This window comes from Serpula lacrymans (genome assembly GCF_000218685.1).
Source record: "Serpula lacrymans var. lacrymans S7.9 unplaced genomic scaffold SERLAscaffold_3, whole genome shotgun sequence".
Classification (NCBI taxonomy): Eukaryota; Fungi; Basidiomycota; class Agaricomycetes; order Boletales; family Serpulaceae; genus Serpula; species Serpula lacrymans.
In genome coordinates, this window is record NW_006763292.1 from 1,572,208 (window position 1) to 1,585,577 (window position 13,370).

General features: G+C 40.4%; 5 protein-coding genes across 5 annotated transcripts; 2 read left to right on the forward strand and 3 right to left on the reverse strand.

The window, feature by feature from the left end:
- Nucleotides 1-692: 692 nt before the first annotated feature.
- Nucleotides 693-3,237, reverse strand: SERLADRAFT_405950 (uncharacterized protein; the record flags this gene model as incomplete). The annotated part of the gene is made up of 8 exons (XM_007314539.1): nucleotides 693-720; nucleotides 770-840; nucleotides 889-1,047; nucleotides 1,098-1,181; nucleotides 2,195-2,428; nucleotides 2,584-2,711; nucleotides 2,951-3,068; nucleotides 3,118-3,237. 8 exons carry the CDS (start codon nucleotides 3,235-3,237, stop codon nucleotides 693-695), a joined length of 942 nt encoding a protein of 313 aa, XP_007314601.1.
- Nucleotides 3,238-4,246: 1,009 nt separating this feature from the next.
- On the reverse strand, nucleotides 4,247-4,620 carry SERLADRAFT_434319 (uncharacterized protein; the record flags this gene model as incomplete). Its single annotated transcript, XM_007314540.1, has 3 exons — nucleotides 4,247-4,339; nucleotides 4,391-4,487; nucleotides 4,541-4,620. 3 exons carry the CDS (start codon nucleotides 4,618-4,620, stop codon nucleotides 4,247-4,249), a joined length of 270 nt encoding a protein of 89 aa, XP_007314602.1.
- Nucleotides 4,621-5,312: 692 nt separating this feature from the next.
- On the reverse strand, nucleotides 5,313-6,056 carry SERLADRAFT_434320 (uncharacterized protein; the record flags this gene model as incomplete). The annotated part of the gene is made up of 2 exons (XM_007314541.1): nucleotides 5,313-5,672; nucleotides 5,829-6,056. 2 exons carry the CDS (start codon nucleotides 6,054-6,056, stop codon nucleotides 5,313-5,315), a joined length of 588 nt encoding a protein of 195 aa, XP_007314603.1.
- Nucleotides 6,057-8,524: 2,468 nt separating this feature from the next.
- Nucleotides 8,525-9,069, forward strand: SERLADRAFT_346442 (uncharacterized protein; the record flags this gene model as incomplete). The annotated part of the gene is made up of 2 exons (XM_007314542.1): nucleotides 8,525-8,779; nucleotides 8,902-9,069. Coding segments are annotated over 2 exons (423 nt in total), but the record flags the coding sequence as incomplete, so codon positions are not given.
- A 1,383-nt stretch (nucleotides 9,070-10,452) lies between these two features.
- Nucleotides 10,453-10,905, forward strand: SERLADRAFT_458771 (uncharacterized protein; the record flags this gene model as incomplete). Its single annotated transcript, XM_007314543.1, has 3 exons — nucleotides 10,453-10,528; nucleotides 10,585-10,650; nucleotides 10,702-10,905. The coding sequence occupies 3 exons, from the start codon at nucleotides 10,497-10,499 to the stop codon at nucleotides 10,760-10,762; spliced, it is 159 nt and encodes a 52-aa protein (XP_007314605.1).
- Nucleotides 10,906-13,370: the final 2,465 nt, after the last annotated feature.

Here is a 13,370-nt window from a genome sequence, read left to right on the forward strand (position 1 = left end):
TTGCCTATAGCATAAAAACTCAAATATATCAAAGTCACCCCAGCTGCATGCAACCTTGCAATAGATTGATATAAATGACTCTACTTTAAACACCATTCAAAGCTAACTAGATTAATCCAGAGCATTTCACTTCCACTCATTTTCAAAATGTTAAAACAGTCAAAACATCAATGGACTATAAAAGCGCAATATATAAATAACAGTTACAAGTATATGAGAATACTGCTTAAAAGCCCTAGCTGCCTCCTCTAAAGCATTAAAGTCAAACATAAGAAGGGAGGATTCAGAAAAAGCCAAAGTACTGGGACCGCCCCTGTAAAATATAAGAAAAATAAAAATAAAAAATTAGAGCAAACAATTCACTACACAAATAATAAAAATAAGTGAAACTCAGCCGCTGCCCGAGAGGCTATATAAACGACTGAGGTATTCCTATACTAAACCCCCTACTACTTATAGTTGGAGGTGCTACTCGCTACAGTATAATGACTCCTAGGAGTACAATTGTGCTTCTAGGAGAACAATGGTGACTCCATGGAGTGGTGGCTATGCTCCATGGAGAACAATGGCTGCTTCGGCAGAGACCAGGTTTATCCGGTTTTGTCAACAAACTCCTCAATAGCACCAAACACACTTGCCAGATATTTTGGGGAACACTCCCTGAACTCTTAAGTTAGATTTATATAGATCCATCAACAAACTTTGTAAGGAACATTATAACTTAAATGAGGCAAATGTATAAAATAACCAGAAAACAAATGGTACATACCTTGGAGCAAATAAATTCTCAGAGAATTCTACCATCCTATTGTTGATAGTGCCAACTAAAGCACATTCAACCTAAATATATGATTAAATTTATGAATAAAAAAATAAGAAAAACCTTACAGAGCATGCTACCAGGGAAAGTGCAGGGGCGTTATGGAGATATGGGTTGCCTTTCTTACCATATTTCCTTCCTTCACCTTTAGGTTCCCACCACTGACTTTGAAAGAGTGTTTTAAAGATGTTGTTTTTCCATGGTTGCGTAACATCAGATGTTTCATCCTATACAACAAATCAGATTGTATATATTATTATGAGGACAAAAAACATACCTTGAAGTTTATACTTGCATTGATCAACACACCAGAGTTGATCATCCATAGAATAAGATCTCCCAGCTCCTCCCTATTATGGAACTATACTTGCATTGATCAACACACCAGATTTGATCATCCATGGAATAAGATCTCCCAGCTCCTCTCTATTATGGAACTGTTTGATTTGATACGTAGGAGGAAAACCTAATCTGGCCTTAAAAACAAGCTCTCCTCTAACCTGCGTGCAACCCTTCCAAATCTGTTCTAATTGGACGGTTAATATATGTTTGCTATAATAATATCAGGAAAAATGGGGGTAGCTATATAGAGCTCTATAGCACTATAAGTACTCATAAAGCTGTTATAGTGGTCAAACCTGTTATAGAACCTCTGCCATCTATAGAGCCTCATATAGCTCTATAAATGCTCTTATAGATGTTGGAAATTGTTGTGTAGCTGATTGAAAAAAATTAACACAGACAGGATTTGAACTCTCAACCTGCTAGTCAGCTCTTGGGTGACTAGGCAACCTACAGCCACATATCACATTTATCCACTACACCATGAGAGCTTATAAAATGTGTTATGCAGGTGTTATATATTAACCATTCATGGACTTAGGTTATTTTTTTACTTATTGTCACTACTTATATTTGGATAAATCATTATTTTTATTTTGTAAGTATCAGGGATACAAACTACTATTTCACTAATACAGGCTACATAAGTAATTAATACTGTATGATTTATTAGCCCTTTTAAGCACCTTGAACTATATTATAACTATGATCTTTACAGCTATAGGAGCTATGTAGGCTGCTATAGGTTATAAGAGCACTTATAGTATCATGCCTATAATAATATACTTGACTCCAAAGACTTTTGGCCTCTTTCTATTATTGAACAAGTTTGTTAGATTAATCCAGAGTTTAAGGGAATTATAGATACTTCTCCCCTTGGTTAAAATTTTGCCTACTATTGTGCTATAAGAGCTATAAGAGCTATGATTGCACTGATAGTACTATAGTTTCTATGAATGTGTTTATATATATAGGTGGTGGCTATATAGCGCTATATAGCAAAAGGATTTTTCCTGATGAAGTTGTACTCACATATTCCAATACTTGAGCTTTCAAGTCTTGATCATCCTGTAAAATCTTCATTTTGTCGGCCGAGAAGGCAGCAGCTTTGTCTTCACTGATAGCTTTAAATAAGTCCCAGCAGATTAATTGATAGTCAAGAGGGTTTGGAAAGCCATTTTGAGCAACAGTGTATGTCCTCATAGCTTTATGACCAAGACTAGCGATATATTTCAAAGTTGAGCAAGTAATAGAACTTAGCTTAGCCTTGGAGGATGATAGTTTGATGAAGAGACATAAAATGCTAGGACTAGGACTATATGAAGTTGATCCTAAGTTGGAAGTAGTCATTGTTGAACTTTGAGCAACCTTGTAAAATGTAGTATAAACAAGTCTGAAAATGAAGGAGAAGGAACACTTACAATGTTATCATCCAAAGACTGAGAGTTAGCTCCACCATGATTGCTATCTTGGTCAAGAAGGGCTTCATCGTCTTTTTCAGTGTTTGAATGAGACTTGATAGGCTGAGGATGGTTGTCAGACATATCACCTAGGATATTATTTATAATATTTATAGGAGAATTATTGTCTTTGTTCTGTTCTTGATCTTCCTCCTAGTCACTGAAGGGGTTTGATATATGTCTTTTTTTTTACTTGAGAGCTTTCATCTTCATCTAGATCATTGTGTTTTTTCTCCATTATCTTCTTGTGCTAGCATGTCAGCAGCTTTATTTTGTATAGCTAAGAATAATAATTTGTTATTGGTCTTGGAAAGACAAATATATATACTGTTTCTGGCTGCCTCTTTATCGGTTGCTTCAGCTGCTTTTTTTTTGTCCAAAAGAGTCTTAAAGAGGTTTTCATCTTCTTTTGACATTTTTTTAGATCCCCTAGTACCAGTAGGTGCCTGAAAATGAAATATTAAGATATAAACCCAAGGATAAAAGGGTGAATACCTTTTTCCTTGCAGGGGGCTGAGTTGATGGTGGAGGAGATGGACTCTTGGATGGAGTTCTGGTGATTCTTTTGGCAGAAACTTTTCCCTTTATCTTAGTAGAACGTGTAACTCTAGCCATTTCAATAAAATGAGACAAGACAGCAACAGTGACAATTGGAAAAAGGAGAGAAAACAGCAAATCACAGCCAGAAAGAAAGAGAGTCAACGCGTAGACTGAAAAAAAAGCACAAACAAACTCAATATGGACCCACAAACACATATAGACAGATGGCTGTTGTAAGCTTGTATACTTCCCTAAAAATCAAGAAAACAAAGAAAACTCTAGCTAAAATTATGTAGTATTAATTGAAGAAAGAATTTTCCTCCCAACCATTCTTGTTACTAACCCATGATCTAAACTGGCCATCTGTATGTAAATAAAGGAAGCTCTTTCCCCTCAATAGTCAAGGTTAAAATGAGTTGTCTCTTCAGAGCAAGATATAACAAAATCCCCAGAACACAACTGAGAAACAACCCCTTGCTCATATATAACAAGAGCACCCCCAGAAAAATTACCAATAGGTAAAACTAGGCATAAGTCTTGATCCTTACTATCTCTATGAGCATTTGTGCAAACATTGATGTTGAGAACAAGGGAGAAAAATGGGCTGACAGGGGATCCAGGCTTGCCTGGCAAAGTATCCACTATCTAGAGTAGAGTATTCTTGAGGAAGACAATACTCTATCTGTAAGAAAATGTATTCAAATTATATACGTCCACAGAAGAAAAAAACCTTTGATTCAATCCACTCAAACACCTCACCAAAGGCTGCTTAAAGGTTAAAATAAAGCTGTTCATTCTATTCATTTTCACTGGATAGGTAAGGCAAAAATTGACTCTGGTTGGCACCAACAAGTCTATCTGGACGCTTTGCTGGAGCATCATGACCCTGTATACACTCTGTTAAGAAAGCACAAACCATATATAACATAGAACAACTTACTGATGTACTATACCTATTCCACCAAGAAAGATGGACACATTGAAATTGCTGTATGTGATTTCCTCCATTGGTGACTGAAAGGTTGGTCTTCATAGCTTGAGGCATGTCCTGACATATAAAAGCCAATAGAGATCCATTATCATTTCAAATGTTGATCTCATTAGGTATAGCAGACGACATTGGTATGCGTAGATACATAGATGTGGTCTTGCAGCCGTTTGTGTAGAAATTTGATAGCTGTAGTAAATCTGTCAATCAGTAGAGTACGTCTAAAAAAGATAAACATACCTTAGTACAAAGATCTGCAATGTTGAGGACTACTAGTGAGTTCTCAACAATCATCCTCTGTGCATTGGTCCAGTCTAGATTTTCTGATCGGTTCCTCCTGGCAGGGAATCAAATATTCACTGATGCATGCCAGTCATAGGAGGCCTTGACCTGGATGCAGTGCCCTTGGCGGATGCTGGAATCATCTTGGTCTTGGTGGGTGGCAAGTCCTTGTTAGATGAGGTTTTCATGGTGGTAGGTTGCAATGATGATAGTAATCGGGTCCTCCATACATGGCACAAGGGCTGTCCTCCAATCATCTTGCAATTGTTTTGGAAGAGCAAATTTACTGTATATGAATCAAAGTAGTTAATAGAATAGTGGAAAAGAAGAAGAAAAAACTCACTTGAGAGGAATCAAATCAAAGATTCAATCTGTATCTTTGAGAGAGATACAGTCAACTGAATCCTTGAGGGAAAAGGCAGGGAGGCTAAGAGGAAGTATTTCTGAATACAAGTACATACTTCAGATAATAAATTTAACAATCTATTTACAAATCGGGGAGCCACCCCCTTTCCTTTATTGCTTGTGCAACACTCCGGAGCAGGGGCCACCTTGTTGTGGTTTACTTTATCATTAATAGGAGCAAATGCACCCAAATGACCTAAGCTCTGAACTCTTTTCCCTGAACTTTCATTTCAGCAACCTGTTGGTTGTAAAAAAAGGCCCGGATTTTGTTGTACAAACAACCACCCAGAGTATTGAGCTGATTGTCCAGTTTTTTGGTTTCTAATTGGTATGCCTGGTTATTTTTTCGTTGGGCAGCCTGCACCCCATTTTTACAATCTTGGGACATGTGTCCCTGTTGGCCACATCTATAACAGTTGCCCTTGAATCTGCGCATCTGTCCACCTTGGATCGTGCCAATATCCATAGGAGCACCCTATCCTGGCTGCAGCCTAAACAGTTTTAACCTGTGAGAGTGATTTGGATTTTGGTGTGATGACCCAGGGTGCCTCTGAGAATGGTTGTTTTTGGTGGTGGACCCGCCACCAAATTGCATTTGGTAAAGCTCCATGGCCTTACTAATTTTGTGAACCTCTTCTGCAGCTGCTGAGAGGTCCTTGTTTCTCATATCCTGCAGATAGAGTTGTTGTGCAATAGCTGGTGACACATTGCACTCCAACAACTCCACTGCATGTTCATTTCCAAGACCCCCTTGAATGGAGAGGGCCAGGAACCAGGTTACAAAGTCATCCGTCCTCATGTTTCCTTGTTTGAAGGAATGGATGTGCTGACGCCCCTAGTCACGCTCAGCTTGTGGTTTGAAATATTTTTCAATTTCAACCTGGATTTCTTTTCAAGTAGGCCAGTGCCCAGCGGCATAGCACTCTTGAAGTCTAACTTGGGTATATTAGCCTGCAACAGGTCCCTTGAGTCTTGACAGCACAGCTGTCACTATTTCAAAATCATCGACAAACACGTCCCAGTTTGCCTTGATCCTAATTTGTAGCTTAATCCACCATTCCGCACATTTAGCCTGATCTCTTTTAAAAGTGCCGGGGTCAATAGTACTAGCACTTTGTGCATTCTGGATTTCTTCAAGTTGTGCGGTGAGATTTGTGATTCTCTCCCACATCCGGTAAAGGATAGCATTTATGTCCACTGTCTGCTCTTGCGCCAACATGATGACTTGTTCAATGTGTTGTAGGTAAAACAATATGTAGCTGGGGGTCCCTGTTACAATACACAATTTTTGGACCTTTAAATTTCATTCTCCACTTGAACTTTCTTTTGTAGTTTTTATACACTGTGCTATGCAACACTTTCTATTTCGTTCAAACTCCACTTTCTCATGCTGCACTGCTTTTCTTTATTCTTAGCTACAAGTCTCTCACACAGTGAAGCTGGTTGCACGAGCTGCACCCTATGACATTGTCAGCCACTGCTTTTGTCACCTGTATAGTACACATGTACAAATAGTCTGTAGTAGTATAAATACCCCAATAGATCAAGGAGACTCCTCAGCGAGCCCTTCTGTTATTTACCCATAACAAACTTGGTCCTACCTAAGGGAGATTATCCTCTCCTCCATTCACCCCTCCTTGCTTGTCTTTAATGTGTGCCAGGGTGTACAAACTTTGGCTGTTACAGTCCCTGCTTGCTATCTGCGGATCTACCTCTTCCGTCTCAATCCCCAACTACCCACACTATAGTATTTGAAAAAGTAAAGTTTTAGTAACAAAACCCTGGCCTGAACAGTTGTCAGGGGGTGGTACACTTGTTAAGCTGTTAACCCTGCTCCAACTGGCGGAGGCAAGTGCCCGGCCTAGTCAAATGTATCCAAAGAAGAAGCTTTGTATGTAAATTCTAATCAACAATGGTTCCACACCACTGGTGGGCTAAAGTATTCCCCTTGACACTGGGGGCCATGTATATTTTAATTTGATCTCTCTATTACCTTGTCCTAAGGAGCTATCCTACAGGACTGGGGCACACACTTTGTTTTCGCCGGCTAGCAAAAGCTCAAACCGGTCTGGCACCAAAGTCTTACTGTTTGAAAGACTCCATTTAACCCTGTGGCCAGGTTTGCACAAAAGTACAAGAGAGTAAGAGAGCGAGTTCTAATGTAACAACCAAAGTCTGTATACTCTGGTGCATGTCAAAGACAAGCAAGGAGGGGTGAATGAAGGAGAGGGTAATCTGCCTTAAGGTAGGACCGAGTTTGTTATGGGTAAATAATAGGAGGACTTGCTGAGGAGTCTCCTGGATCTATTGGGTTTATATACTACTACAGAGTGTTTGTACATATGTACTATACAGTTGATGAAAGCAGTGGCTGATGATGTCATAGGGCGTAGCCCATATGACCAGCTCCACTGCATAAGAGACTTGTAGTTAAAAATAAAGAAGCAGCAAAGTGTGAGAAAGTGGAGCAAAATGGAAAGTGCCACCTGGCACAGTGTGTGAAAACTACGAAAGAAAGTTAGAGTGGAGAATGAAATTTAAAGGTCCAAAAATTGTGTATAGCAACACCTGCTGGTGCAATTATAACAGATTTCAATTGCCTAGAGGAGCTCCTTGTCATACGGCTAAATTCATATTGATAAACCAGCACATGAGAGCACATGCACAGGCGGGCTAAATGGAGTGTGAATTATGTTGCTACGCCGACAACCGGATCAGACTCTGTCAGAGTCTAACTGTGTTCCTGACCGTCAAATTTTGTGCTACCTAGGAATATGTGAGAGAACTGTTAGAGGATTTGCCAAACTTACCAAGAAACTGGAGGCCTCAAATAGATACCAGCATGCCCAGGAAGCCCTAGGAAATTGACCAGCCTAGATGCAACAGTAAGTAATTCAACATTTATTATAAAAAAATGAGTCCTAAGTTTTAACAAGTTCTTGGAGGGCTGTATAGAAAGGCAGCCAGACATGATGATCAGTGAACTGCAGGAGCAGCTACAAGAAATTTGTGGTGTGCAGACCTTGTTGACGACAATATTGAGGACTTTGCAGAGGCGGGGATTTACCATGAAAAAGGTGAGTATTATAATTATTTTGTTCTTTGTTTTTGCTTTGAAAAATTGTTTATAGGTCATCCGTCCTGCCTGCAAGCGTGATGAAGACAATCGTACATTTTACAAGATGCTAGTTGGTGACCACTTTCAAACAGAACAGCTAGTTGTAACAACCAAGAGTTAGTTACTCTGGCGCACACAAGAACACACTATAAGGGTAGTGAATGGGGAGTGGTTACCCCTTAGGCTGCAGAGAGTTTGTTGGTTAACAACAGGAGGACTCGCTGAGGAGTCTCCTGGATCTATTGGGGTATTTATACTAATACAGAGTGTTTGTACCTATGTACTGTATAGTTGATAAAAGCAGTGGCTGATGATGTCAGAGGGTGCAGCCCGTGTGATCAGCTCCACTGCGTGAGAGACTTTGTGTCTAAAAAAAGAATAAAGACAGTGTTGCGCGAGAAAGTGGAGTTAGAACGAAAAAGGAAAGTGCCACATGGCATGGAGTGTGAACTATAGTAAAAGGTTAAGGCGGAGAATGAAAGTTAAAGGAAAGGTCCAAAAATTGTGTTATCGTAACACTAGTATTTGCAGATGAAACCCACTTCAATTGAATCACCCTACCCTGTCCATTTGGATGGGCCCCACACGGAGGTTGTGCTCACCAAAGGGATTTTTTTGTTTGTGGTTGTAGATATTCCATTTTACCAGCCATCTTGTTGGATGGTGTCTTACACCTTGAGGTTCTTGACCATCCTTTTACAGGTGACGCCTTCTTGGATTTTGTTGAGGGTACACTGGGCCAGATGCAGCTTTGGCCATTACCCAATACAGTTTTGGTTGTCAATAATGCAATAATCCACAAAGTCCCCAGTATCCGAGAGCTCGTTGAAGAGCGGTAAGTCATTTTTTATATTTCTCACTCATTTTTACTAACATTCTATCTACCAGAGGAATGTGTTTATTATATTTACCGTCCTATTCACCAGACCTCAATCCCATTGAAGAGGTTTGGTCAGCAGTCAAAGCATGGTTGAGGAACAATTGCGACTACATACTCGGGGAGACTGAAGGCCCCATGTGTGATCCATATGCATTGATCTGGGAGGCGGTTCATTCGACCATCACGCCAGAGAAAGTCTACGGGTGGTTTAGGCATAGCAAGTACATTGCATAATTGACTAAACATGTGATTGATGTCCTATTATTCTAAGAGAAATAAGCTATTTACAGTGCTATTAGGGCTACCAAAAGGTCAGTTTCTATTATTGTGTCTCGGGGCTTATTTGTTCTCGCTAGCTCGATATCATATTCCGCTTGCATCTGACCCAGTATTGTACTCATCTTCTTCCTCTCCATCTTCAACCTCAATAACTCCATCCTCTTCAAGCTCATCATGGATCTCAATAAAGTCAACTCAGTCCTCATACTTCACCTCAATTTCATCGCCAGCTTTGCTCTTATTGATCTCATCAAGATCTATTGCTGTTTCATGGCCCTCTCCTTTCAGTCCAAAAACTGGCATTATGCAACGTCTGGCATACGATCTTATGATGTTTGCTTTTACCATGCCTATGTTCCCTACTGTAGCCAAAGTGTTGGCTGGTAAAATCAGCAGCTGATCAATGGTAAGGAAACCGGCAAGCAAAAGCTCATCCAAAATACCCTGAAAATCCGGAAATTTGCTATCCAACAACTTAAGGAGGCTCTCTACAGGCAGATATGGGATCATTGCGCCATGGATCTCTGGTGATGTGTCTCGGGGTGAATCTGCTGACCATTTGTGTTCAGGCTGCCTCATTAGATTTTGACTTGATGTACAAGTGCTTTTGGGCTGGGTACTTGGTGGCGGGGTGAGTGTTTCAGAGTGTTGCACTCTTTGCGGCATGATGTTCTTGATTGTGACGTGGATGTTGGGGGTGCTGGCTTGCTGTGATAAACAGGCCTTCTTGGTGGGAATTTGGTCAAAGTTGAGGCAGTTGGGTGGAGAGAAGATGGTTGCTTGCCCTAGCGACTACAAGTCTCCGTAAGTGCATCATTTTCTCATCAAAAGAACAGAGACTAACTATTTGTTTGGCCTATAGTGTCATTTCTTGATGATTCAGGCGGCAATGATTATCACGTCAGATTGTTTGCTCAACAACACAGTGCCCACAATGGGCCTCACACTTAATAGCTTGTTCAAGCTGTTTAAAGGCTTTTAATTGCCCATTAAACTCGGCACTTGGTACAGGGGGTACATTGTCTTCATGGGTTCATTTCTTCTTTGTGGTGGTGGTAGTGGTAGGAGTTACTAGCAGTGTCTTGAAGAAAATTTGGTGAGCGTTTACTATCACATTGGCAAACAGACTCACAAGGTTTTTTACCTCCATAGTGACTGTTTGCGTTCAAGCATTTTGTGCTTTGTTTAACAGTTGCTCCATTGCCATCTTGAAGTCCCAGTGGTTATTTATGTGGGACTGCTTGCCTGTATCACCAGATATCTTGTACACTAGCTGTGCATCACCCTGGGGCCCGTCAAGCATGTCAAATATGCGCCTCTGAAAATCAACCCAGAGCATATCAGTGGTGGCCTCAAACCCCCTCCTTGTTTCACCGCTCACAATGTCTGTCATGAAAACAAAGGCTTATATTTGGTAAGTTAGCATGTGCTATAATAGATGAACAATTGAGGCACTTACCCCAGGTCAAGGTTTAGCATTTGGGCAACCTTCAATGTCGAACTTATCAGGGGGTCTTCTGTTGCCGATGATGACCTGTGAGGCTTGCGCCTCTGTGATGCTTGCTCACTGATTACTGTGTATGACAGTTGGTGCACAATAGGCATTATGGGCATCTGCGGATGCCTGTATGCCTACATGCCTTGGTGAACCACTGAATGCGTACCTGGCTAGCCGTACTGCATGGTGAAGGGATGATTGGGACATCTGATTGCCATTGCAGGATAGCCAGTATAGCCAGGAGGAGCCTGAGGTAGTGGATACCCCCCTGGCAGGTCATGCATGTTTTGTGGATTATTGACATAGTTGAGGTTGGCTGGTTGAGAGGCCATTAGGGTGAGTGTTTTTTTTTTCTACCACTGCTTGCACTTATATATTCACGTCCATAGGTTTATTGGCGATATGGAATTCATGTCGAACAATTTTATGTCCATTTACATAGTTTTTTCTTGCTATACAAGTACTAGTCTCAGACTTGGCTTTCATGAGCTCTTGTGCTCTCAACCACAGCCAAAACTGTAGTTTAGTCTTTTTTAAAAGTTTAGTCCAATATTAAGGCTCAGTTAAAGATCCGTCAATCTCCTATTTGTGTGATTTTTCGAATTTCCGGCCTATCAATATGAATGTAGCTGTAATCATTAATCACATCAAAAGTGAGCACTATATCTATCATTAATTTGAAGTCCTCTGACTCATCATATCTCCACTGGCCACTCAATCCTTCTGATGCTGAAAATATTCCAGTAATCATTTATCTCTGTAATATTGTATGCAGTGTGTCTGGTGAAGATATGATATTCTCAGCTTGTGAAGACCTTGACAAAAGTTCAACAATATACTGTCAAATTAAAAACTTTGGTGTCAAAAATGTGCACAAGGATAGTCTTGACTTGATGCATGCCATACATGGTACTGCAACTGATGAGATCAATGATCCAACACTGACTAATGCTCAATCAATGATCAATTATTGGTGTGCATTAGATCATCAAATTAACAAGAAGTGAAGTTGGGTGAAATCATCTAGTAGAATTAAATAGGTGCATAACTTTACATTGCAAGAAACCTGTATAACGGTCATTCTATCCTCTTTCCAAGATGAATGAGAAACTTAGCCATTTCGTAATTGGATGTGTGCCCAATGTGTGACTTTGTTATTAGCTAAAAACTCGTGGTTGAATGTGTATACTTGTTTACACATTCAACTTGGTTTGAACAGAATATATGTGGTGTTTGTTCTATAGCTCTTAAAAGAATGTACTGGTCTCCTAGGTCTTTTCCACCTCTGGGTATCACTGGCAGATCTGGCTTGAGGTTTGGAATGATAGCCTTGAATGAGTTAAATTGTGTATGACCCCACACTGTGAAAGATTTGCATATGGATTAGAAAGTTAATGGATTTATTGTACTAGATTCCCATTGGTCTGTTATATGGTCTATTATGATTAGCAGATAAATGGGTTATTTGCAACAGTTCCAGGTGCTAGATGTAATATAGAATGTATTGAAGGTCAAACTATATGCAGATGGTCTAAACTTGTTGATGAGAATGGTTGCTTCCTATAGTTCAGTCAATGAGATTGAATATCGACCCATAATTCTTGTTGTTCATACAAGTTTGCAGAAGTTTTGCCAGAATTTGTCTGGGAGAATGTTCTGTAATATGGCAGGTGTAAGTCTGAACAAATAAAGTAAACACTCCTATGCCTTGTAGCCTGTATGTGTTTTTTCAACTGGGTTACAAGGTAGCCTGTCAGATAACCTGGAAAAAAAGGTCCACATTTGGCAACTACCTCACTATGTTGCTTCCAAGTATCACCTAACAAGACAGCCCAATCCCACAGTTTTTTACTGTCATGATTGTTGTAGTCAAATGTACCACACCATAGAGGAATGAGTAAGTCTGGTATATTGATTGCTATAAGATGCATAATAGAGCCAAAATAGTGGGGGACAGCCAGAGTATGTCTTGGCTGAAGTCCAAGAAGGATATTTGGTTTTGGTATCCTGGTTTGGGATGGTTCAAACAATATTGGTGTTATATCCATGTCACAGGCCATGGTTTTCAGGCTTCCAGAAAATCTGAGATCCTCAAGTCCAAACTCCCAAATCTTTGGCACTCTTGGAATTACACTCCCCATTCTCTGCCGCTCAGCATAGCCCACCCCCACATAGTACTCTGGATATCCACCCCAATATCACCGGACTTCTAGTCCTCCATACATTTTCTCCGCATGTTCTTGTATTCTTCATGGACTCTGTAGTTTAGACCTTATGGTACACTCCCCTCACATATGATTTCCCCTCGTTAGGTAATTGTCCGCATGGAACTCCGTACCTACATTACAAGTTACCCCTTACAAACCCCAATCCCTCCAATAGTATATAAGTTGTAGCTCCTGTACTCCGTTCCTGCAGTTCAAATATCAACTAGTTCCTCCCACCTTTATTAAAGTCTCCTTCTAAGTTTTCCAGTCCTTCTCTGAAGGACCTTTACTCCACTCCACCATTCATCCTCTACTCTCACCTGTTCACTTCATTGAGTTAGGTATCAAGGTCCATGGAAGGGCCTAGCGCATGAGCTAAGTCAACTCCCAACCTTGTACCCCATTCTACTCCCCACCTCATCTCCGCACTCCAAACTCTGATTACTCTGAAGGTCACGGTTCTGACAATTGGGCATATTTGCGAGACTGGACAACAGTTGACAGGTTTGTTGGCAGCCTTGAAATGACAGTTTTGTTAATTGGTGAACATC